The 25,776-nt window shown below is 47.5% G+C and overlaps 1 protein-coding gene across 11 annotated transcripts in view; it reads left to right on the forward strand.

The window, feature by feature from the left end:
• The window catches only part of DELE1 (DAP3 binding cell death enhancer 1), a 71,436-nt gene that overhangs the window by 20,288 nt on the left and 25,372 nt on the right, over positions 1-25,776 (forward strand). For 4 of the 11 annotated variants that reach the window (XM_019500681.1, XM_019500682.1, XM_014608904.3 and 1 more), the window contains 6 exons: positions 2,953-3,046; positions 4,143-4,285; positions 9,009-9,167; positions 14,423-14,515; positions 16,083-16,239; positions 16,531-18,007. In XM_019500681.1, the coding sequence (XP_019356226.1) occupies positions 2,953-3,046; positions 4,143-4,285; positions 9,009-9,167; positions 14,423-14,515; positions 16,083-16,239; positions 16,531-16,718 (834 nt within the window). In that variant the 3' untranslated portion in view covers positions 16,719-18,007. Of the gene's footprint in view, positions 1-2,952; positions 3,047-4,142; positions 4,286-9,008; positions 9,168-11,830; positions 11,949-14,422; positions 14,516-16,082; positions 16,240-16,530; positions 18,008-25,776 lie in introns of those variants that run through there. The other 7 variants (XM_059733273.1, XM_059733274.1, XM_059733276.1 and 4 more) reach the window with 5 other exon arrangements.

Genomic DNA, 25,776 nt, shown 5'->3' on the forward strand with positions numbered 1-25,776 from the left:
CAGTGGCATCACCATGAAATTTGGGGTGGCCCAAGAAGTATGTTGCCCCATAATCCCATTGTTTAGGGCTCTGTACTTGATGAGAGATATTATTTTTCATATTAATTAGTACATATGCATAGCTAATGAAATTCTCTCTTTGGGATGTGTAATTCATTAATAACAAGTTTTTATTGGGTCTAGATTAGCTTTGAAAAGGGAACGGGGATTAGGGAACCGGGAATAAGGAACCAAGGTCAGTCTCATGTAAATCTGGTGCTAATGAATCCGATTTAACCTTTTATGTAATAGACAATAGTGACCCACCAATACTTGGTAGGGTGGCCTGCACCACCATAGACTTTATCAGATGACTCCATGGAACGGCTCCGACAGCACCTGCAACCAAGGCAGACCTTCTCAAATGATACCCGGATGTTTTTGAAGGTTTGGGCTAATTTCCTGGTACCCATCACATCTATGTCGACCCAACGGTACCACCAGTTGTACATGGGTGTAGAAAAATTCCCTATGCAACCCTAGGCAAGTTGAAGCCTACCCTCAAAAAGCTGGAAGAGAAGCTGTGGGAGTTATTACAAAGGTGACTAAACCCACGCCCTGGCTCAATACCCTTGTGATCACACAGAAGGACTGTTCGCTATGACTTTGTTTAGACCCACAAGACCTCAACAAGGCAGTGCTGAGGCAGCACTTTTGGATTCCCACTGTAGAAGATGTGCAGAAGAGCTTGTCAGGTAAGAAGCTGTTCACCATTCTTGATGAAAAGGATGGCTACTGGCAAGTCAAATTGGACAAGTTATCAACAGAGTTGTGCATCTTTAAAACACCCCATGGGGGTGGCACCACTTCAGTTGCCTTTCTTTTAGTGTTAAGTCAGCTAGCAAAGTATTCCAACAGAAGAATTATGAGAGCTTTGGTGACATTCCAGGAATCCACATAATCACAGACGACATGCACATAGCAGCAACTACCAAAGAGGAGCAGGACACTATCCTGAAACAAGTCCTGGAGAGAGCACATCTGAAAGGAGTAAAGTTTAATAAGGACAAAATACAGTTTTTAGTAGACAGTGTTGATATGGGCCATATCTTCTCACAAGATTGTGTCAAACCAGATGATGACAAAGTGGAAGCCATCAACAGAACAGACAAAAAAGGCTTTCAGAGACTCTTTGGAATCCTTCAGTACTTGACGCAATACATTCCATACAAGTCAAGCCTGACAGCCCTGCTGAGAGCACTTCTCAGGAATGATTTTATCTGGCAATGGGAACCTGAGCACCAGGCAGCCCTGGATAAGCTCAATCAAACCATCACAATGTCACCTGTGCTCAGGTACTTCAACCCAGCAGAGCGGCTAGAAATCCAAGCAGATGTCTCCAAAAACAGCTTAGGAGCATGTCTGTTTCAGCAGAATCAACCAGTTGCATATGCTTTGAGGGCTCTAACACAAACAGAGAGAAATTATGCACAGATTGAAAGAGAACTTCTGTCATGGTGAAGACAATTACCACCCATATGTATATGGCACCCAGGTATGGGTCCAGTCAGACCACAAACCCCTGGAAGCAATTTTTGCAGAGCCCATAGGAAAGGCTCCAGCACGGCTATGGAGGATGCTGTTGCAGCTCCAAAAATGACATCCAGATTCATTATACTAAAGGCAAAGACATGTTAGTGGCTGACACACTTTCTACAGCCACAACGCTTATTCCTCCTCGTGAACCCGATCTTTTCCACTCAGAGAAGACGATTCACGGTCTGACAGAAATGGAGCCACTCATTGGCCATTTACTCCAGCAGTTACAGGAGCACACAAAGTCTGACAAGGCCTTACAAGCCCTTAGAGCGCGGCATCTTAATGGATGGCCAAGCAGGCAAAAGCAAGTCAAATTTGAATCCCTACTGGCCTCTCAGAGACCAAATCCAGATTCAGAATGATTTGCTTACGATTGGGCCAAAAATAATCATTCCAAGTGGTATGAGAGCCAACGTATTGACATTGCTTCACATGCCCCATCAAGCTTGACAAATCATGTATTGGCCTAAAATGAATGCCCACCTCGAGTAATGGATTGCAAATTGTGCACCTTGTCAACAGCTCCAGCCCAGTAATCAGAGCCCTTGGCTAGAACTGGCAGCAGACATTTTTGACCTATGGGGACAGTTTTATTTGATTCTAGTCGACTATTACGCCAAATACACCGACCCTCCATCCCAGTTTTGTTTTTCTGGAGTGCCCATATTCTGGCACCTTACTGGGTACACATTGCGAGTTTTTTGGTACTCCAGCCAAAAATGTTGCCTACCCCTGGTTTACACTGATTATTTTCCAATTTACAATTGTTTTAATTGGCTACTGTAACTGACAAAATAATATTTTATGATTACTAGATGTTTTGATTCTGTTTTAATACAAAGCCTATTTACCTATGTGTATGAAAAAAAAATGCTAGTGGTACTTAAGGCTGTATCATTTTAAATTGGTGGTACTCAGTCTACCAGAGTTTGGAACCACTGTCCTATGCCCCCCCCACCCCTCTACACACATGCATCCCCCACCACACACACCCATGCCCACACCCCCCCCACCACACACACCCATGCCCTCCTAAACATCCCCCCACTCTTCCCCACCACATCTACACATCCTCGCACCTCATCCTTACACTTACTCAACACACCCCGCCATACACACATGGCCCCCTGCACTGTATCATACCCATACACACCCTCCACCATACACTCCCACCCCCCCCCCCACACACAATACATGCTCACAGATCCTCCCACCACCATACTCTCCTGCACCCCACCCCCTGGCCAGGGTGAGCCTGTGCATAGGAGGATCTTGTGTTGCCCTGAAAGCACCTAATTTTATGGTACAGGGGATTATTGCTGGTATGAGTTAAATTAAACTGCCTTTTGGTGCCCCTCTTTCCTCATTCTGTAGGTTAAGACAGCACAGCAAGAGTGCCTGAAAGAAGCTGTTTCCCAGTTGCAGCAAGTTTTCCAGGCCAACACTTCTACTGCACTCAATATCCTAGGTAATGTAGATTGCATCCATTATGTTCTTACACAGCAGATTTCTCTTTTCCTGGTAAAAGTTAACTGTCCAGCTTTCTTCCTTTTTTGGAAAGCTTCAGACGTCTTGCAAGACTTTTGTAAAGACAGAAGATGTAAACTCCAGAGAACTGGAATCCTTGTACAAGAGCAAATGTCAAGCATCTTAAAAGATCTACTGCCATAGGGTTCCTATAATCTGATTTTTCTAATATCATATTTCTATTTAGGCATCCTTGTAGCAAGCCTTGCTCTTTAGCATCCTTTGGTACCAACAATGGCCATCTCCATTTTGTTTCCTCTGAAAAGACCCATCCCACCTTTGTACCGCCCCTGCTGTCATCCAACATGTTAAACTTTGGGACCAGTTGATAGAGAAATTAAGATTTGCACCACTAAGGAGAAGTTAAGGTTGTGGCAGTAGCTCAGGAAAAATCAGCTGGTTGGTAGCTGCAGGACCAGGGAATGTCAGGGGCTGAGCTGGACATTAACTGAAAGAAACTCCTCCCCTGCACTCTTGAAAGTTAAATGAGAGAAGGATGGGGGTCTATGACATTCTCAACCACCAGACATACCCTTTTTGGGGGGTAATTCTTTCTGGGTCTGTTTACACAAGATGATTTACTGTGCAGTAGATTAATCTACTGCACAGTAAAGTGTCAACATCTACATGTGTGCACTGCTTACTGTGCAGTAAATTGGTCTGTGCAATAATTTACCACCTGTATTTACCTTCTACCAGGCTGCTCCCATTGAGAGCAGATTAGCTACCAACAATAAGCATGTGTAGACATGGTCCCAGGGAAGGCTTACTGTGCAGTATTTATTGCACAATAAGCCTTTATAGCATTAATAGCATATGTAGACACACCCACTGGCACTGAGCTCTGGAAAAAAGAAATGTTAGAGTGTTCAGAGCACTGGTGTGGCAAAGTAGACCAAGCTGCTGTAGGATGGAGGTCAGTGAGCTTGGTGGAGAAGAGTTGAGCAGAGGCTGACAAACAGCTGCTGTGAAACAAAAGTAACGCTCTGTACATTTTCTTTGCTTTTTTTGCTGAATGTGCATTGTTTTCTTACCAGGGATCAGAAGCATAAAGGCTGGACACTACAGAGCAGCCTATATCTGCTTCAAGTTAGCAGCGGATCAGGGCTACAACAAAGCCCAGTTCAACGTAGGTCTGTGTTACGAGCATGGCAGAGGCACAAAGACTGCCCTGGGAAAGGTAACTCACTGCATGCTGGGCTGGGACTGGCCTGCAAGAGGCCATGCTCTGATGTTGTTTACTACAGAAATATAGCTACTGTGTCTACTTGCATCTTCACATGCACTGGTTAACCTTAATGTACCAGCGGGAAAATCAGAACTTGGTAACAAGAACTCACATGTTCCTGGCTGGACAGTTTTGCTGTTCTGTTCAGGTCATGTCAAAGTAGTGTTGTAACAGTGTGGTGTCCTTAGGGTCGCTGTGATCTCCCCTAAGGCCCCTTTACCATGCTAAGCTGGCCTAAAGGGCACCCTCAATTCTTGCCTGCCACGTCTTTGATGGAAAGTGTATGATAGGGAGGCTGCCTTTCTGTCATCTTAGACACGGTTTCTTGCTGTACACTGGCCCCAGGGCTCCTGAATCCCTTGTGGGCCCCATTCTATAATGGGTATTTCAGGGCACCCCAGCCTTATGGGCTATGAGAGGCTCTGACCACCCCTTTACCACACCAAGCCTCACAGATGGAACTGATGTCATTTGGTCTGGGCCGTTACAATTTGGCCCTCTTGTCCTCCCTCGGCTCTCTGCAGCCCTGTCTCGCTCTGCGCCCCCACCGGCGCTCAGGCTGGTGCACCACAAACACTGTGCCTTCTCTGGCATTGGGTCAGTGCACCCCAATTACTGCACCCTCTCTGGCGCCAGGGTCCTCACACTATCATGGGTCCCGTATGAGGCCTCCTCCATCCCCTAATAGCCTTACCCAAGCCACTGGTTTTAAACAGCAAACAAAACACAAGCCCATGGGCTCTAACAAATTCAAGCCACCTGGCTAAAATATCATTATTCCAGCTACCCCAGGGGTGCTCCATCCTTTACCAGTCTCAGGGCTGTACCTGTAGCCAGGCCTCTCCCCCCCGCTTACTCTGGGAGAGCTCCTTCCCCTTTTGCTGCTGGCAGACAACTGCCCTCCTGGCCTTAGCCAGGCCCTGCCCCTTCCAGTCAGCTGACTAGGTACAGGTGCAGCCACTTCCCTCATTAACCAGTTGTCCCGACAACCTGCTGGGTTCTTATCGCTGCTCTCCAAGTAGCAGGCACCTGGTAGAACACTGCCATAGTAGAACATAAGCATAGTTACACCTAGATCCTCCCTAACCAGTGGCTATCCAATCTCTTCTTGAACACCTCCATTGTTGAAGAGTTCACAACTTCCCTAAGCAGTCTATTCCACTGCCTCCCTATTCTAACAGTGAAGAAGTTTTCTGGAGATCCAATCCGAATTTATGTTGCTGCAACTTCAAGCCATTGCTCAGCATCCTACTTTCTGCAGCAGGAGAGGAAAGGTGCTTCTTCTTCTTTATGGCAGCCCTTCAAGTATTTGGGCTTCAAGTATTTGAAGGGCTGCTATCATGTCCCTCAAGTGCCTCAATCCCAAGTAGTTGTAAAAAGAAACAGATTAGGGCTCTAGGCAACACATGGGCTTGTGACCAAAGATCCTTATTTTGTTGCACAGCAATGCTCCTCTCCTTCCACCTTCCAGTCATGAAAAAAAAAAGACTTCTAGCCCTAATGACTATAGAGATAAGCCTGAAATCACAGCTCAAGTGTCAGTAGCTGTGACAGTGCCCATCTCAGTCTACAGCTAGCCTGAGCCAAGAATTTCAACATATAGAAGAAACCGCACCTCTCACCTCCAGAGGTAACTCTGAACTCTAAAGATGGCAGTTACACTGCCAGCATTCAACTATTCTCTACTGATTGAACAGGTCATACACCTAACAAGCTTCTCCCACAACAGCTGCTGCATGGTTCTGAGCAAGAGTCTCCCCTCCCTTTTTGAAATGGCTCTAAATGTATGTGTCCATACCCTGTGATGTTACACTCTTGCCTTCAAGAGGTTTAGCATGGTTCCAAGTGCAGGGAATGTGGCCTTCGGACAGTATAAGTACCGGCACCAAAAGGATCGTGTCCTACTCTGCCTTCCCTGCTTCTGATGCTATCCCACCTTCAGATTCCCAAGCTGCAAAAGCACTTTGAAAAAGCTTAAAAACATAAGCTGCTTCCCTAATATTGCTCTTTTGTATCAACCATTTCTCAGGTTGCTATGAGGATGTAATAGGGTGGCATTATGAGGGCTGGGGTGAGGTATCAGTCATATATTGTGTGCACATGTGGATTTAGCTTTTCTTAGAGGTAGCACCTGTTCACAGGGAGACCACCCAGAACAGTTCTCTCCTGGGATCAGGGTTTTCCATTTCCCACAGAAGAAAAACAGGTTTTTTACCTCCCTCCCCACCTTACCCAAGTAAAATGTAAATATCTCATTTTAGCAGAGAAACCCGTGGATTTTGCAGTTTTGCAATGAGTCCTCCCAGGCTGGCAGAGTTGCAGCCTGTAAGGGGCTGGGGAGAGCAGGAGGAGGGCAGTCAGGCAGGGGATGCCTACCAGGCAGCCTGGAAAGCAGCTCCTGCAGGTAAGTTGGGGGTGGGATTGAGGCCCCCATAGGGAGGGAGTTGGGCAGGGCTGGGGCTGCTGCCTAGCCAGGTGATAGATGGGGCTTAGGGCCCAGAGCCACAATGCGTGGCTGCAGGGCCCCAGCAGGGAGTGGGGACCAGTTCCCCACCGTTGCATGCACTCCCATGGGAGGAGAGGGGGCATATTTCCCCCAAATCTGTGCTTGGATCAGGCACAGGCTCAGGCTCCTGCCCTCCCCTGAGACCCCCTACAGCCCAGCAGGTATAGCCCAGCACTGCAAGGCACAGTGTGGCCTCACAGAAGAGCTGCTTGCTACTGTGAGCTTTGCACTGCCCTAGAGATGCATCTCCCGTGCACACCCCTGTGCCTTAGCCCCTGGTCATGTAGGGGATGCATTATCAGGGCAGCACAGAACTTGCAGCAACAAGCAGATTCCTGTGCACAGCTGTGCTGTGACCTGCAGCACCAGCTCATGGATGCTGGGCTGCAGAGGCCCTGGGGTAAGGGAGCATGGCAGGAGACTGAGCACACAGCTGCTCCTGCCCCATGCACAGATCTGGGGGGCGTGGGTCCCCTTGCCCCCTACAGGCAGCATCAGGGAAGGGGGGCAGGAGCAGAAGCCGCTGCTGCAACAGTGGAGCCTGGGCTGCAGACCCAGATCCCTGGCCCCATAACTCTAGCAGCTGCTCCCCTCCCCCCCCCCCCCAGCAGGGCTGGGGGAGCAAAGGGCACCCCTTTAAATCATAGATTTGCAAGGGGGGGGTGGTATTAGAGAATTTGGGATTTTTTTTTTTTAAGTCAGGGAAAACTAGGATCCCTGGTGATCATACCTCAAAAGCCACTTTAGTATTTGTGTGTGAATGGTATGTTACAATTTGCCTGAGGGCTCCAGTGGGCAACTGTGATAGGGCTGCACAAGTCAGGTAGAGGTTTCTGCTACGTGGGAGAATAAGCGAGTTTATGGTGGTGTAGTGGGTTCAGAGTTATTGCTTAGCTCAAAGTCTTTTAACACTATATAGTCCTTTATTCCCAGGGAACACTTGTCCTACTGGTATCCTCCTGTAGGAGTCAGTCCTCAAACACTAACATAAACACAGTCCATAGAAGGTTAATTCACAGGTGTGAATCCTCTTAAGCTGGAGACATCTTCTCAGGGGCTAATTACTGCTCCTTCCTCATGTTACACAAATTGCCAAATGCTCAAAACTATGAGGGAGGATAAGCCAAGATGCTGCATTTATTGATTAAGCACTTACTAAAACACACACCCACCATATTCATACCCCAATTTCTGTTCTGCACTGGTATATGTTACCAGTCTTATCAGTGCTCAGATCAACTTAGTGATCAACTTGGCTGGCCACAAGCGGGAGCTGGGCTCCTGACTGTCCATCGTGTCATTCTGGAGCATTGGTTCATCTGACATGCAGAACAAGACCTAAAATTGATGTTTCACCCCATCTTTTATAGCTTTGTCAAGTCACCCAGTCCTTTGGGCTTTTGCCGGGTTATCACTGTTCTTTCTTGAAGCTGTTGTTCTCACTGTTCCAGGGCAGATTTTTCTTGTTCGGCCTTTTATCTGTCTACATTCTTCAGACAGTCACCAGCCGTTTTCCTTTTCCACAAATACATTCTTACCCATACAGCATACAAGAGTAAAAAGGCCAAGCACTTACATCAAGCTACAGAGCAATACAAAATGGAGTTTCTTAAGGCAATGCGAAACTCAAGAAAATACATAAAATTAAAAGCAATAGGCAAGAATCTATTTCTATGTTATTTACGTAACATCAAGCTGGTATTTAAGCTATTTACATACTACTTACTGCAGTCTTTCCTCTTAGGCTGGCTGTGGCTCAACTCTCTGCCATGGTGGTGCTGCTCCCAGTCTCATAGCCCTTAAATCTCTCCTCAGACCCTAGGAGTTCCTGGTCTAGCCAGGCAATATTCTCTCATTTTCCTATCTGTCTGACTCCCCTGGCTTCCCCTTCCTAGGAGCCTTTTAACTTCCTGTAGCCACTAATTATCTCCCTCTGCTGGCCTGGTCCTGAGCAGTCTGTACCTAGCGTTACTGCCTGCAGCTGGGCTGTAGCCTTTGGCTCTAACAGTCTGCTACAGATGGGAGCAGGCAAGAAAATTTAACTGCAGAAGGCTACAGTGGCACCTATGTCAGAATGGACCCCTGCAACTTCCCCATTAACATCCTTAGGATATTGCAGTCTGGTGCACATACCACCTAGGTGTCATAAGGATGTTTCTCTGCTTTCAGGCAGCTCTCTATTACCGTCATGCAGCCAGGAGTGGGCACCTCAAAGCCCAATACCGCTATGCCAGGTGCCTCTTACATTATGGGTCCAAAGCAGAAAAAGCAGACCTGCAAAAAGCAAGGACTCTTCTGGAGCAGGCAGCAGCAGCAGGGCTAATGGAGGTAAGTGTCTGTAATACAGAGGATATTGAATAGTGCCATACCAGTAGAGTTCCTCCCCTTTCTCCTGTCCCTGGAAACAGTGGAACACAGATCATCCTAGAATGCATTACCTTTTGGACCACCCCTCCCCAAATATGTGGCATGTACCTACTTGCAATTTCATGCTGGAGATGGAGAGCTACAGCAATGTCCATCGTTCTTCATGGAAGTTTGTCCTTAGCTTTAAGTGTTGAGCTATTTGCTTGTTTGTTGGGTTTCTTTGTTAAGGATTGTGCTAACCTTTCTCCACTTCCTTATGAGAGTTTTAACTATAGTGTGCCCAAACCACTAGTTCCCATCCTACTAATCGCTCTGTGTTTTTTGTATGAGGGAGGTATGCAGTCGCCATCTTTGCCCCAGGTTTTGGATCCTTACTTCATAAAAAATGGAAGAGAGGACTTTTCCTCTGCCAAATTTTAGGAATTGGTGTTGAGAACTTTGTCCTGCTCTTCTGAGTCTGACACCACCAGCCTTGTATATCCCATGCCCAGAAGAATCTGCCACTTGGGAAACATCCATTTTCAGTAACCAGGGGCATGGTTCATCCAGTTAGAGACCCATACAGAGATTTGTATCAAAGTAAGCTGCACATCCTCAGAAGGCAAAAGACATACCTCATTAATAGATGTCAGCTCCCATGAATTTAGGAATCAGACACCACATTTTGGAGTTGGCTTATCATGGCATCACGCTCCCAGCTCTCAGTAGGGAATCAAACACTGCTCAGTGTGTCACTACCCAGAGCTCCACTTTGAGAGCAAAGCGGGGCAGGGAGACCACCCCTGCTGGCGCTGCCTCCAGGATCCCAACACCAGCCGTTTTGCCGTGGCTGCCAAGGTGAGGTAACCCCTGCTCAGTGCAACAGTGGAGGGCACAACTTTGTGCTGCCACTGCCACCCCCCTCACACACACACTGCTGGGCAGGCAGGGGACATGTCACCATGGCGGCTTGGCTGACACAGGGCTCCTGGCAACAGCACTTGGTCTCTCCACAGTTCTCTACCCTCCCATACTGTGTCCAGTCTGCTGGGCCACAGAGATGGCTCCTGCCACGTGCCGGTCTGGCCAGGCTGCAGCCCCATGCCCAGCACTCCATGGTCACTGCAGAAGTCTGGGGAGGCATATCCCCCCCATAGTCCCCCATGTCACCAGTGGGTGTTCCCAGACGGTCCCCAAGCCAAGGCCCTCCAGCCCTCCCATCCCATAGATTTCCCTGTATAGTATCCAGCTGCCAGGGCTGCTCCCACCACCCTGCCTGGCTGTATTGCCACCCTTATGTGTATGCCTCCAATCACCCTCCCATTCTCTCCAGCCCCAAGCAGCTCATTGCTGGCTGGAAATTTGCATTTTTCTCCTTTAAAGGGGAAAATTCATGCTTTTCCATCAAAAACAGAAAACCTAGGTCCCTGGTCATAATACACAATGTGCTTGGGACAAGAACAGCACCAGCTGATTTACAGCTGTGTCTACACATAGTAAAATTACTGTGCCTGGCAGCAGGGCCCTAAAGTTCACTAGGCTGCCCCATACTGCCTAGCTCCTAAACCAAAAGCAATGCTGCCATTTCTCCGCAGAAATACAGGAAAGTTGGTTGGCATAGGCCCAGCTAATAGACATAGTGACTCAGAACTGGTAATATGCTAACCTTAAGCACTTTATTTACATTGCTTCCAATTTGGAAAGCAGTGCACACAGAACAATGTGGATTGTTTGCTGCCAGGTATGGAGAATTTACTGGATAGATGTGGCTTAAGAGATCCATTCCTCTTGGACTGTTGTTAGATGTCCTTTTTCACAGGTAGTTTCTGAGCCTTCATATTTCATGATGCTGAGAAAGATCACACATGACACATGTATGAGAAAGATCACACATGATCACTCTGTTCTCTGCACCAGCTTGGACTTCTCCCACCTGCTGCACCTGTCTCTGGATTCTTTAAGTCTTACTATTGGGTCTCCTGTCTCAAGAGTAGGGCCAAATGCTACAGGCCAGATACTGTTTTTGATACTGCATAATCTACTAGCCATGCTTGCCCTGCAAAGGTCAAGAAAGTTCAGCAGAAGCCCCTCCCACCAACATCCCTGCTCTATATAAGGTGCAAAGGATTTTCTGTTAAATTCTCTCTTCCCATCATTTGGGACTACCCACTTTGTCTGAGGCAGTCTCACTTTTTACTCCATGAAATGAGAATGCACTTGGCTGCGACTTCAGCCTTCCATCCACTAAAATGGACCCTTGCACCTCCTGCTGCCTAAAGTAGTAACATTTTGGAAAGCTGACTTTGTGTATATATTCATGCTCAAGAATTGCTCTTCAAATTTTCTGTCCAAGGGAGCTGTCAGTTTTACTAATTGATTCTTGAACCTTCCTATTTTAGTTTTTGGCTGTAGCATTGGGAGGTTTAGACACTCAGATACTTTTTGAAGAGGATGAAGGGTTCCATATATTCATTACACTAGCAAAAGGGGATAGTAATAAGGACCAGTCAGTTTCCACCCCAGATATTACGAGGAAGTTATACTGTATGCATTCTTATTAGGAAGTGGCTGGGATCCCAGTATTAATAGGGTTTGAGAGCACATGCCACATCAGATGCCTACTGTCCTTCTCCGAGATATTCCAGGACTCTTTTTTGGAGTTCCAGCAATCTGTGCTGACAACTGGACTCTGGTGCACTCACAAAGCTGGAAGCATTAATCTGCTAGTTAGCCCTGACCACACCGTCAGTTTAAGGCGAGATGGTAAGTTTTGTGTATTAACTTTGTGGCTTATTCCCTGTTTTATCATGCTATTAATTGCATGAATTGTGTGGCTGGATGTAAGAAGGAGCCTTGGGCTTCTGTTACTTTAATGAGAGAAATAGCAACAGATAAATCCCAGGGAGCTGAACAGGGGCTAGCCACAAGAAGAAGGGAGCAAAGAAACACTGCTGCCTAAGCAGATAGCTGCCCATTAGAGGGAAGGGGAGTGCATCTCCAGCCAGTTAAGAGAGCTCTGCCTGGGGAGGAGTGAGCTGCAAGGGAATTGACAGCTAAGGTAATAAGCCCCTAGGACAAAGCCTAGCTGGGAGACTGCTAGAGCAGCAGTCATAAGCTGCCATGGCAACCAGCCTTCAGGCCCTAACAAGAAACCCCTGCTCAGCTGGAGTGCCACCTGGCTGGAAGGGGCTTATAAACTTAAGAAGTTTATAAGCCTAAAATGTAAATCAAGAAGACTGGCCCTAGCAAGCTGCAGAGTGGCCAACTTCTGGCCACAGACTACAGAAAGAGGCTCTGCTGCCTCCTGGAATTCCCTAAGGATGTAAGTAGGCTGTTTCTGTCAGGGAGGTATAAGCCAAGGCAAGGGGAGGTATGGCTGCTCTGACAGTAAGGTACTGTTGATGTTTGGACTGTGCACAGATTTAGTTTGTTATAGCCAGTGTGCTTATTTTTCTGTTAGAGTTTCATCTGGTATTTTGGGACTGGTGGAGGTCCCAATAGTGCTACAGTGCATGTGGGTGTCCTGAGCCCACCAGAAGCTAGGGGGCCAGGACATGGAGTGAGTTTTGGCCCCAAAATAGGTGGCAGCCCGAAGGGAGAGGGTAGGCTAGTTCAGGCAGTAACCAAGCAGGACCAAGGAGTGCAGACAGACCAAACTGAAGTAGCCTTAGTGCTGTGAGCTGGGTGGAGAGTGCCCAGAACAGGGCAGAGACAGAACCAGGGGCCTAGACAGACAGAGCTAAAGTAGACTCAGCACCCTGAGCTGGGTGGAGAGCACCCAAAGCAGGGTGGAAGGACCCAGACAAACATCTAGGGTAGGGCCAGGGCCAGGAGTGTCCAAGAAGAACTGACACCAGGTCCAGCGGGCCCAGGATCCAAATAAGAGAGAGATGGGGGCTGGAACCCAGAAGCTCAGTCTAGCACAGTAGACTGGAGCTAGAGGGCCCAGCAAAAGAAAAGGGGCAGAGGCTGAGGCTCTTGACAAGGGAGCAATTACACAGTGATATCTTTATGGCATGAGCGTGGTGTAAGGGGTGGTTGGAACCACATAATTAGCCTTTAAGGCCAAGAGTGGAAACATCTAAGCTCAGAAGTGTGAGACCAGGCTTGGGAATCCCTGGGGCAGCCTTGGTTTAAAAAAAAAAAAGAAAGAAAGAAAGATAATAGCATCCAGGCGTGGCAGAAAAGTCTAGGGGAGATAGGCTAGACAGGGCTATCTCTCTTTGGCCAGAGGGGACTCCAGAGGCATCATGGCCACACCTGGCACTCTCCATCCAGCTCACAGCAGTGAGCCTACTTTGGCTTCGTCTGTCTGGACCCCTTGGTCCTGCTCTGTTGCACCTGGTTACTAAAGATGTGATTATCTACTTAATCATGTTTTAAGTGTAATGTCTGCCACGGGTCTCAGTCTTTACATCAGACCTTTGGTTTGGGAAAATCAATCTGCAATTGAAAATCTTTATCCTTGCATCTCTGCAGTCCTGCTGTAAGCTAGAGTGCAGATCACTGCAGACCATGTTTGAAGAATGAACCATCACTTAATCTGATAACTTGTCCATCAGGATTACTTGTGGATCTGTGCTCCTCCATCTTTTCCCCTGCTAGTCTGTAGCTATTCCAAGATGGGCATTCAGTGGCAGAAAGTAAGAGGCATTTGGGGCTCGAGATATAAGTGATCTAGCTAGGGACTTGGTTGCCAGGTTATTTATCATGCACGTGCCTAGTCCCTAGGGACAATATTTCTGAGAATGTGGGGTGTTGGTGCAACAAGGAGAGCTCTCTGCCTAAGTAGTAGTCATGGCAGTACAGCTACTCTGGTAGGTTCCTGTCAACTAAGGCTTTTGGCAACAGGCCTAGTACATTTTTTGCACTGTACCAAAGACTGTGTACCAGTATGGGAAAGTAACCTTGGTTTTTACAATGATTTTATTGCTCAAGTACAATGGTTAAGCTCAAATCATGTTTTCCCAAAGACATTTTCTTTACATATATTCAAGGCTTACTCTTCTTTGCCAAGATAGAGGACAATCCCTCATTCCTTAGGAATAATGTATTCCCTTCCCAGGAAGCTGTACAGAAAGGAGGATGTTTCCTTCCTCAGTGTTGTTGTAAAGTCCACAGGACATCATGGCTTGATTCTCTGACAGGGAGCCAAGTACTAAGCATCCTGATTGTAATGCTTATGAAAAATTGCGAGCCAACTATCCTGAGTGATTTGTGTGTGTGGCTTGCTGCAGGCACAGGCCTACCTTGGGGTACTCTACATGAAGGGGATGTTTCCTGCAAAGCAGAAGGCTCTGAAGTATCTGTGGCTGGCAGCCAAGAATGGGGTATGTGCTTCTTTTCCCATGAACACGATGTTATACCTGCTGTGGTCTTGTATTCTCCATCATTCATTCATCTCTGCAGCAGGGCTCATTGGTCAGGAACCAGGACTGTAGACTGTCAGGAAAATGAGATTCTCTCCAAATAGGAAGGTGAGCTGCAGTGGCATGAAGGAAAGGAGGGGCACTGAAAAACTTCAGAAACACAGGATGAATTTCTAAATTCACCCCATCCACTCCACAACCGCCTGCCTCTCTTCCCTGCCCACTGCCTCCCCCTCCTTGCTGGCTGTTCTGGGGGACAGCAGGGGTGCACCTGCACCAAGATTCCCCACCCTGCTTTGCCCTCAGACGGGGGAAGCTCTGCAGCTCAGGTGGCCGGGGCATGTTCGCCACCGCCACAAACTTCCTCAGCAGTGGTGCAAACTTTGGCCTGTGCAGCCAATCGCTACCCACCCTCTTGGCGGTGCATGCGCAGTTGGCCAAAAGCATTACGGACAGACACACACTAAGCCCTTTTTAGATATTGATAAAGAATTCCATAGGCTAATTACTTTTCTAAAATATTCAATATATCAGGTTTAATGATAGAATCATAGAGAAGTAGGGCTGGAGGGGACCTCTATAGTCCAATGCCTGTCAGTCTTTGTAAATCAGAGTGCACAAGTGACCTTTCCCCAATCCATTAATTCTTTTGTATGTGTGCCACATTAGCCCTTGAACCTCTCCCCAGAGTCTTATTCAGCCTCCCTTTTCTAGAGAGGCCTTTTCAGGGCTATGCTCCTGCTTTTCGTTTTGTTTTGTTTTTTTTAACCCATCTCTAGGCCCCCTTTTTCCCCCATGAGATGTCTAATGCTGCATATAAAGCCATTCCATATTTAGATACCTGCATTTTAATGAGACACTTGTAGTGAAGCCTATATCTTTCCAGTTAACTTTCAGTGGTCACTGTCTGAGAAATTTGGATTGCTCGTTCCCTATGGACCATTTATTTAGTTTGGAGTAGGAACTTGTGTGACAGACTTTTAGAAAACGGTGATGTATGGTTGGCCAAAAGAGAGCTTTTTGCTGATGAGGAAGAGCAACCTCCCAGTAGGTATTCACTGCAGCTTTCCAGGACTTCCATGATTCTGTTCTATGAGAGGAGCACACTTTGGTTGGTTCACCATGAGTTATAGTTGGGACCACACATGTTTCCTTAGCTCTGACCTTTGTTTTTTAGCGCTTTCTTAGTTCTTAAGCATTTCATTATGCTATTTGATTGCCAGGCCAGGAGTTTGGTTTGTATCTATGTTGGAGTCCCAGAAATCCTACAAGTCCGGGGGGGGGGGGGAAGATGAGGAAGGAAAGGGAGATGGTCTACAGTGAAGATATTTCTCAGGAGATGCTTAGAAATGTAACTTATTGATGGGGGACTAGTCTAGGCAGACCAGGTTGGACAGTAGAACATCTGTAAGTCTAGCAGAGCTTCAAGGTTTGGGCTCTACACTGTTACAAAGGCTGCCTTTTCCTATACATGTATTCTTATACTCTGTCCTTGCTGGGCTGACTACTATGTGTCTATTACATTTAGGATTCCCAAAGCAGGTACCATGTTGGTGTTTGCTATGAAGAGGGCCTTGGAGTCCAAAAGAACTTGGCAGAAGCAGTGAATAATTACCAGCAATCAGCTGCTGCAGGAAACAGGCTTGCTTGGGGGAGAGTGCAAGCCCTAGAGCAACAGTATGCAGGTACCATAAGCCTGGGATGCCTCAGAGAAGGGACGTGTAGAGGTGCATGGGGAGGAGTGGGAGAGTTCCCACTGCCAGCACTCTGGGTCAGGTTGCCATGAGTGGTGAGACCCTGCGCTTTGGAAAGAAGAGCATCCATTGCTGCAGGTATTATTACAGGGGAAGGGTTTCTCTCCCCTCAATCTCTGTGTACTCAGTGCTCATTTGTCAGTTCCTGGAACATTTGAATAGGGGGAGCACTCCTGTGAAGCTTGAGGTTTTCCTAACATCTTGTGTGTATCGTCCATGCAGCCTCTGGAACCAACTGCCTAGCACCTTATCCAAGGATAAGAACAGTCTCCTCCAGCCCCAGCCTTTTGGTCCATGAGCAAACTGCCCCAAAGCCTCAAGCCTCTCAAGCAGATCGTCCTGGTCTAACTCTGTCCCACTCCTGGAGCACAGGCAGTTGTGGTGCAGCCACCATAAGAAACCTGAGATGAAGGCCTGCTCCGGAACACAAGATGAATACACTAGATTCCTGTCACCTTGAGAAACACTCTTGGCTCTAATCTCGGGAGATTGTCAGGAAAAAATCCCCTCCTTTATGTAAGGTGTATAAAGAGAATAACATTGCCCTTCTGCAGTGCCTCAGCTCTGGCAGAAGTACAGAGGAGCAGGGCAGTGCAGAGCAAGTATAATGATAGAAATGGAAAGAGGTGGAGACATTGTGTAGAGAGGGAGAGCAGTTAGGAAAAAAATTCTCTATTGGAATAGAAATGATCTATAAATATAGCTGCTTCTAAAATGGAGTTTCTTTGTGTGCTCTACACTCCCTTATTGGCTTCATGCTTCCCTGTCTACTCCCAGAAACGTGTTCTTTGCTGTTATCCATCCAAGCCCCAAACCTGACCAACTGCTCTTGTCCACCTGTGACCTAGCTTTATTATACCCCACCCCAATCCATGCTGAAGCTGGCACTCAGCTATCTGGTCTGCCCCAGTCCTCTGTTCTCTTGAAAGTTCTGATGCTATGGCACAGCTCCTAGAAGTGTTCTTTCACCAGCACCCTTTGGCCTATCCTTTAAAACACAAATTACAGCAGCAGTTTTAAACTAAATCAGTTTAAAAACAGGATACAGACCCCAGGATGCACTAATCAGGTCAAAGTTGATTCCTATGGGTTTAGCCTATGCCTGTTCATTTTCTTACACAAGTTGAACAGAAACAAATGAAGTTTAAACTGCTTTAAAACTATCCATACACAAATTGTCTTGAGTTAACTAAACTAGCATCAAATCCCTCCCTGGAGTCAAACCACTGAAATCCTGTATATAATATAAACCAGGCCTCTCAAAGACAGGAGCACTACCCTTGTCCTGTACTTGGTCTCAGCCTTACTGGCCTCCATTCAGCAAATGTGTGGCACAGCCAAGACTCTAAAGACGGTTGCAAATTCTCTCCTTGATCCCAAATCTCATACCTTCCCCCACCCATTCTAAGCCTGCTCAGTCAAATTGCTCTTCCTGTGTCAGGCAGTTTGCAACCAACAGAGAACTTCTTCCAGTGGACTTCTTCCACTGATGATAACCTAGGGCTATTCCTGCCCTAGAGCATCATCACTGATCAACCAGGGTCACCTGCATCCACCAGCTTCCTTTGTTGACTGGGGAAGAACAGTTTGAAGCTTGAAGACTTTAAGCCAAGGGAATGGAATTCATCCCCTTGTTGATTTCCTGTCATGTGAAAATATGCCTAATGACAAATACATTAAAATAGTGCTTGATGAGGAATCTGTGTGGTTACTGTCTGCTTGTCTTCCACTTTTTTTAGGGATGTCCAGTCTGAGTTGAAGGGCAAACCCTACAACATTGCCCCTCTTAAGTCAGTTTTATTTCATCCTTGATTTTGATATACAAAATCAGTTCTGCATTTGTGCCAGATTTTGGCCCACTCTCACTTGATTCTGAAGGAACCAGTTTTGTTTCCGGACATGAACAAGACGCTGATAAGAGCAGGGTGATAGTGTATGTGGCATAGGAAACCAGTCATATAACTGCATTTATTACTAAGGTCCTCGTGCCAGTTCCTAATGCATTTTGGAGAGTACAGCTGTAGAAGAATTAGTGTTTTGGAAAGTTGCAGATGAACAAATATATATACACACATACACCACCTTTGTGGATGAATCCTGTGGTCCTGGAGAGGGAATTTTTAAAAGAGATGGAGATGTAGGATCAATCTCATTCCACAAAAATATACTGGTAGTGTAAGTGTTTTCACTTCTTTAAATGGTAAGGCCTCTCCCCTGCTACTCCAGATCCATCTTTTCCAGTGTGCACCAAATTAAAACAATGTAACACTACTGAGCATGCAGGCAAGGTAGGGCAGTAGGTGTGAGCATTTGTTAAACAGGGTGGCTGTAGACTGGATTTGTTAAAGGAGAACTAGAAATGCAAATCTAGACCTCCCCAAACCAGACAGACATAGTGTAATAAACCCCTGCAGTGTCAGGCACAATCACTACAGCCAATGAGGAATTTACAGGCAGTCCTCAGACTTATGACACAATTGGTTCCTGAAAACTATGTCTTAAGTTGAAACGTCATAACTCAGAACCAATTTTCCCATAGGAACAACGTTGTACATGGGGGATTGGTTCCTGAACCAAGGCCTGATACCCTATTTTCACCAAAAATAACCCAGAATTTTGTACTCAATCAATTATAGATGAGTAATATAGCTACATTAATGGATTTATATTGTAAATTGCGATCATACTGATTTGGAAGGACTTGTTTAAGGTGACTTTGCTGGACTTTTTGAAGGGCTCTTGGCTGGAGTCTTCTCGGGAGTCTTGTCTGCTTTCTTAAAGTATGCAAAGAAGTTTGGACAGATGTCCAGGGAGATGGGCAATGCAGTGAACGTGACACGACACCAGCAAACAAGTCAGATCAAGCATTGTAAAGTCAAAACTGACGTCAAAGTCAAAACAGTGTCAATTTCTAAACGTTGTAAGTGCTGTCCATTGTAATTTGAAACGTCTTAAGTCAAGGACTGCCTGTACTTTGTATTGAGTGTCCTAGGGGTTAGGGTCACAGGCCAACAGGGAGGGACAAATACAAGTAGATAGGCATCCAGAGTATAACAACATACACTTAGAGGACTAGTAAACAGGTAGTGGTCAGTACCGCTGGGGTACATGCATTCAACACATACGGTCCCCTACCCACCTCCAGAAGTGTCCCCAAGATCCAGCCTTTAGTGCAGAGTTGCTCTGTGTAGCTCTATAGGTTAGGGATTGTGTGTAGTCAGTCTGTGGCTCATCTATGCTGTGCAGAAGATTCCGTCTCCTTCAGTCTATCTCACAGCTGGCACCATAGCTCCCTGGCATGTAGCCAGCCAGGGCTCAGAGATGGCCTCCTCTTCCTCCTGCTCCCAAGGTCTTCAGTCTAGCAGCAGGGTTCTTCAGGGTTTCTCATCACTGCCTCTTCCTGCTTCCAGGTGCCTCTGGGATTTGTAGTCCATGGTCAGTCAGCAGGATTCCACAAGGTTGCTCCCTGTCTGTCACACACTCATATCACATTTTCAGTGCACACAATGCATTACATTACACACTGCATATATTACAATACTATCTGCACATCTTGTTTGTGATTCCAGTAGTTACGGAGGAGCCACTGCAGTATTTGTAACAAAGCTACTGAAGCAGAGCTGGCAGTATATTTAAACAAAGTGCTGCTCAGCTGTAACTGTAGTGCAATAGAGGCTTGCTGTGTTTGAAATTCTCTTTAGCCTTCCGTATAAGTGCAGAGCTTATTGTTGAGTATTTTGTAGACAGTGGTGGTCAGGGCCCCCTCCTTTCACGGAGTTACTTTTTTATTTAGAAAACTAGCCATTCTGTTTCATGCTGCTGTTTTACCCCCCAAATTCTCTGTTGGTTTTGATGGCTGATCACCAGGGTTCCCAGTTTTCTCTATTAAAAATCCAAAATTCTCTGATTGAAAACCCCCAAATCCATGTTTTTTCATGATTAAAGTGAAATTTTGGCATTTGATCTGAGTTTTTTTATCATGGAAAATCAGAGCTCCCCCTGCCCCCTTTGCTCACCAGGACATGGGTCCAGCTGCCCCCCTCCCCCCACTGAGCAGTCCTGATATGTTGGTGCCCCTCACTCCTGAACTACAGCCCCCACCAGTCCTGCCAGTGTCCCTTACTCTTGACCTGCAGCCCTTGTCCACACTACAGAAAATTGCGGCAAGCCTTACCAGAGTCTTGGAACATGGAGGCGGGGGCTTGGGAGCAATACAGGACTGCCAGGTACCAGCTGACATTACATTCAGGGTTTGGCCCCTCACCAGCTGCTGCAAGATCTCAGGCAGAGGCCATTCCCCACTACAGAAGAAGGCAATCCCCCACCCCCCAGTCTGTATCTGTATCAATCTGACCAGGGGAAAATTAATTCCTGACCCCAATGCAACGTAAGTCTGACCCTGAGCTGGAGGGGAAAGACCCTGTAGCCAGGCCCCCTCCAGGGCTGAGCCTCAGCCAGAACATAGGCACATCCCTGACCAACCTCTTCATGAATACCTCCAGTGCTGAAGAGTTCACAGCTTCTCTGGATGTTTGTTCCACTTCCCCCTGCTCTAAATGAGAGTTGAACTAGAATTGAACCAGAACCTAAAATCTGGTTTGAACTAGTGTTTTGACTGGAACTGAAAGATCATTTGCCCTGTCCTGAACTATGATGGGAACCAAGCTGCAAAAAAATCACTGGGGTCACCAGTTAGACTTGTGCCACTGGTTAGAGCGGGGTTATTGGTTAAATGGGAGTTGCCAGATAACCCACCAGTCAGATTGAGGTGACTGGTTCAGCCTTCATTAAAACTGCATTAATCCTCCCACTGGGGCCAGAGGATGGCAGGACCTGCTCCCCGCAGCCCTGCCAGTGTGACCTGCACCCCCCCCTGTCCTGGTCCATGATCTACAGGTGGGTATATGGGGCAGGGGGTGGGGGGACATGGAGCCGGGGGAGTGCTTTCTGGAGCTTGGCCCCTACCCTGATGGTGCAAGGGTGGTCTGGACTCACCAGAGCTTGGCCCCTGATGACCCAGACTGGCCCTGCACCATCAGGGCCATGCACCAAGCTCTGGCTTGCCCAGACTGCCCCTATGCCATTAAGGGGGGCCCTGATGGTGCAGGACTGGTTCAGGCTCACCAGAGCTTGGCCTCTAGCCCCAATGGTGCAGGAATGATTCCCAAGCCATGGCACTCCAACTCTTTCCTTCCTCCCCAAAAGATATACCTGCACGCAGCTGCCCTCTCTGGCTATATTCTGGCCACTTACATGTGCGTGTGCATATACACATGACACCCCCTGCCCTGCAGCCCCAGATTTTTTTTCCCTTTACCTCCCTGGCCCTGCCTCCCATTGCTCTCCCCCTGCTCCCCCCAGCCCCAAAGCAGCACGTTGCACGTTGGAACTTCACCAGCCTGCAAGGGGAAACCCACAGCTTCCCACTTCAAAGGGGAAAAATCTGGGTTCTTTTCCTCTAAAGGAGAAAATCCACAGTTTTGGCAGGAAACAGAAAACCCAGATCCCTGCTTATCACACACATGATGCTGAATATCCTAATGGCATGTGGTTGAAGGGTTGCCCAGACAATTTTTAGAATCATACAACTGTGATATTGGGAGGGATTTCAAAGGTCAACTAGTTCAATCCTCTGCACAGATATAGGATATAATGGTCCTAATAAAGGTCTATCCATCCTCTTGAAATTGTCCAGTGAAGGAAACTGATATCCCACTGAACCAAATGCTCACTGTATCTGAATGAGCAGATACAGGGGCATGTGGGATCAGGGTGGGAGAGTGAGGGCCTCCCTATGACTTCAGTGCCAAGTGGAGAGTCCTGTCTGGCATTTAGGAACAGCCCATACAGGTAGTTTGTATACAGCCCCCACTCCCACAGTGCTCAGATCCAACTCTTATATTCTAGTAATAATTAAAACCTCTTTTGAGCACGTCATTCAGTCCTCATGCTAGCAATTTACTTCCTTTGGGATGAGACAAGTGACAGAATCCCTTTATACATGTGTGTTTGCATGTTCTAATAAAGGTCAAAATCATACCCCTAATGTATTCAGTCACACAACTTCAGTGCCACTTGCTCACGTACACATGCCTTCTTCCTGCTCCCCCTTGCTATATACATGCACATACCACTGAAATTTGCCCTTCCCCTGGGCTCACCCACACCACTAAGGATTGCCATGAAAAAGCATAAAGCCCAGATTCCTCCACCCTCCCCTGATCAACCTGCCACGTATTCTGACAGTTTACTTTCCGCAACCCCCACCCCCACAATCACACCTGCACTTCTCTCTCTCTTCTCTCCCTCTCCCATCCACAAACAAAATGAGGGCTACCCCTTCCTCCTTCTTGGTATGCAGGAGGGCTCACCATCCTGCATACCAATTTCTCTTGCCCCAAAACAGTATAATTCTTCCTAGGTACATACTTTTCCCTCACAATTCTCTCTGCCAACCCTCCTTCCACGTGTCCTACACTGAACTGAAATAGTCACAGGGTGAAACTTGAGCTGCTCTCTGAACTATTGTGCTCTCCAGGCTGCTCTCTCATATTCCAGCTGGGCTAATCTCCGGGCTGGGCTTCTTAACACCTGCATTTCCCACACCTTTGTTATCCCCACGGGATCCCAACTGTCTGCTGCCTCATTCTCATGTAAGAAGCTTGCTTTGGAATCCAATCACTTCCCTGCTGAGGAAGCCGGAGAGCAAGCAGCAGCTGTAGGCAGACCCCATCCTGGCAGGGTTACAGAAACCATGATGCCTGCTGCAGTTTTGGGTAGCCACTGGGATGGAAATACTGAATGCTGGGGCTTCTTGGAAAGGAAGCATACCAGGAAATAGCAAGAGCCTGCCAGGGCAAATCAAAGATGAAGAATGAGCTGCACCTGGTGAGGGAAGTTAAAGACAACAAGAAGAGGTTCTATGTTAGCCAAAAAGAAAGGCTAAGGAAGCTGTGGGTCCACTATTAAATAGCCAGGGGTAACTCTTAGCAACAGCTACATTGCCTGTCTTCACAAAAAAATTAAGCTGCAACCAGACACCTAATAAAGATTAGTTGGGTAAGGATGGAAACAAGCTGATACATGAGATAACAGAGAGACTCAAAGAGCTATTTATGGGTCTGAATGAATTCAAGAGAAAGAGGGAAAGTGTGGGTCCCTTACTAAATGGGCAAGGCAACCTAGTGACAGATGATGCAGAAAAGGCTGAACTACTCAATGTCTTTTCCACCTCAGTCTTCACAGGCAAGGTCAGCTCCTAGACTACTGCACCTGGCAACATAGTTCGGGGAGAAGGTGAACAGCCAACAGTGGTGAAAGAACAGGTTAGGGACTATTTAGAAAAGCTGGGCATGTATAGGACCATAGGACCAGACACGCATGCAAGTGTGCTGGGGGGTTGGCTAATGTGACTGCAGAGTCGCCAGCCATTATCTTTGAAAACTTGTGGCAATTGGGAGAGGTCTTGGATGATTGGAAAAGGGCAAATATAGGGCCCATCTTTAAGAAAGGGAAAATGAGGATCCAGGGAACTACACACTGGTCAGCCTCACCTCAGTCTCTGGAAAAATCATGGAGCAGGTCTTCAAGGAATCTATTTCTGAGCACCTGGAGGAGAAAAAGGTGATTAAGAACAGTCAGCATGGATTCACCAAGGGCAAGTCATGCCTGACCAACCCAATTGCCTTCTATGGTCAGATGACTACCTCTGTGGATACAAGGAGAGCACCAGATGTGATATAGCAAAGCTTTTGATATGGTCTCCCACAACATTCTCCAAAGCAAGCTAAGGAAGTATGGGTTGAATGAATGGGCTCTAAGGTGGATAGAAAACTGGCTGTATCACTGGGTTCAAACAATAGTAATCAATCTCAGGGACCCCACTTCAAGAGGGATGTGGACAACATTGAGAGGGTCCAGAGGAGGGCCACCCGCATGATCCGGGGACAGCAGGGCAGACCCTACAATGAGAGGCTACGGGACCTGAACCTGTTCAGCCTTCATAAGAGAAGGCTGAGGGGGGACCTGGTGACCATCTATAAACTCACTAGGGCAGACCAGAAGGGTTTAGGGGAGACCTTGTTTCCCCTAGCGCCCCCCCGGAATAACAAGGAATAGCAGCCACAAGTTGTTGGTTAGGGGGCTGGTGCATAAGACTTCTGAGGAGAGGTTTAGGGAACTGGGCTTATTTAATCTGCAGAAGAGAAGACTGAGGGAATTTAACAGCAGCCTTGCAGCCTTCAACTTCCTGGTGGGTGGTTCCAAAAAAGATGGAGCTAAACCAGGGGCAGGCAAAATTTGACCAGCAAGCTGGACTGGGCCAGCAGCGGACTTAATTTCCCAGTAGTCCCTGACCGCTTCGCTGCAGCTGGTTTCCATGGACGCTCCTGCAACAGCAGGGCCATGATAATGCAGGGCCAGGCTTTCCATGGACACCAGCTCCAGCAGCACTGGCAGGACACACAGCTGGGCGGGGAGCTGTTCAGAGGCTTGGATCTTGTGGCAGTGACAGCACAGATGAGAGCCGGGGCAGAAATGTGATCTGCTGCCTGCATGCAGGAAGTGTTGCTGAGCTGTTGTGGGCTGTCTCAGCATCCTCCCCCACCCCTGCACAACAGCTCACCAAAACTCCCTATGTGGGATGGGGTCCCGGGTGAGTGGGGATTGGTGTTTTGAAGTAGGACAGGCAGATGAGGCCAAGATCACAAGGTGGGGTTATGGGGCAGTAGGGCTGGAACCCAGGGCAGAGCCATGATCCACTGGTCTGCATCCCTGCCCACAGACCTGGGGCTCTGTCCTGGCCCCATATGGTCACTGCCCCACGATCCAGGGGTCTCCATGGTAACTGGCTAAGAGGGCCAGACAAAATCCCTCAGTGGGCCAGATCCAGCCCATGAGCTTTATTTTGCCCACCCCTTCCTTAAGGTAAGCCTTGTCTTTTAATTGAGTAACTAACCTACATATACTTAGTGTAAGTAGCTAAAACTCAGGAGTTAGACTAATACTTAAGCCCCTTGCTTAACTAGAGTCCTGGGTGAGGGGAGGTCTACTAGGTAATTTGCCTGGAAACTCTCTCTCACCTTCCTTCACTGTAAGCTTGGTGAGGGGAAGCGGGGAAAAGAGAACCTTTGGGGACCAAGGAGCAGTGAACAGGCCAGTTTACAGGCATGTTTGCTAAGGAAGATCTGCTTGGAAAAGGGGCAGGAAGGGAAAGAGGATTAAGAGACCCAGGGAAATGGCTGGAGGATGTTGCAATGCCAGAGCCACTGCCACTGACAGCTCTTTTCTCTGCTTGCCTCTGCTTGTCCCGTCCAGACAGTACTGGTCAGTCATGGCTTCTGCCCAGTTTCTAGTTTGGTGAAGTGCAGACTATGGCTTGCAGGCTCCTTCCAATGATAACCAGCTGGTGGCGTGCCTACAAAGTGAGCTCTATACCTCCTGGTGGTGCCTCTCAGGGAGTAGTCAAGA

This window comes from Alligator mississippiensis, chromosome 9, assembly GCF_030867095.1.
Source record: "Alligator mississippiensis isolate rAllMis1 chromosome 9, rAllMis1, whole genome shotgun sequence".
NCBI lineage: Eukaryota > Metazoa > Chordata > Crocodylia > Alligatoridae > Alligator > Alligator mississippiensis.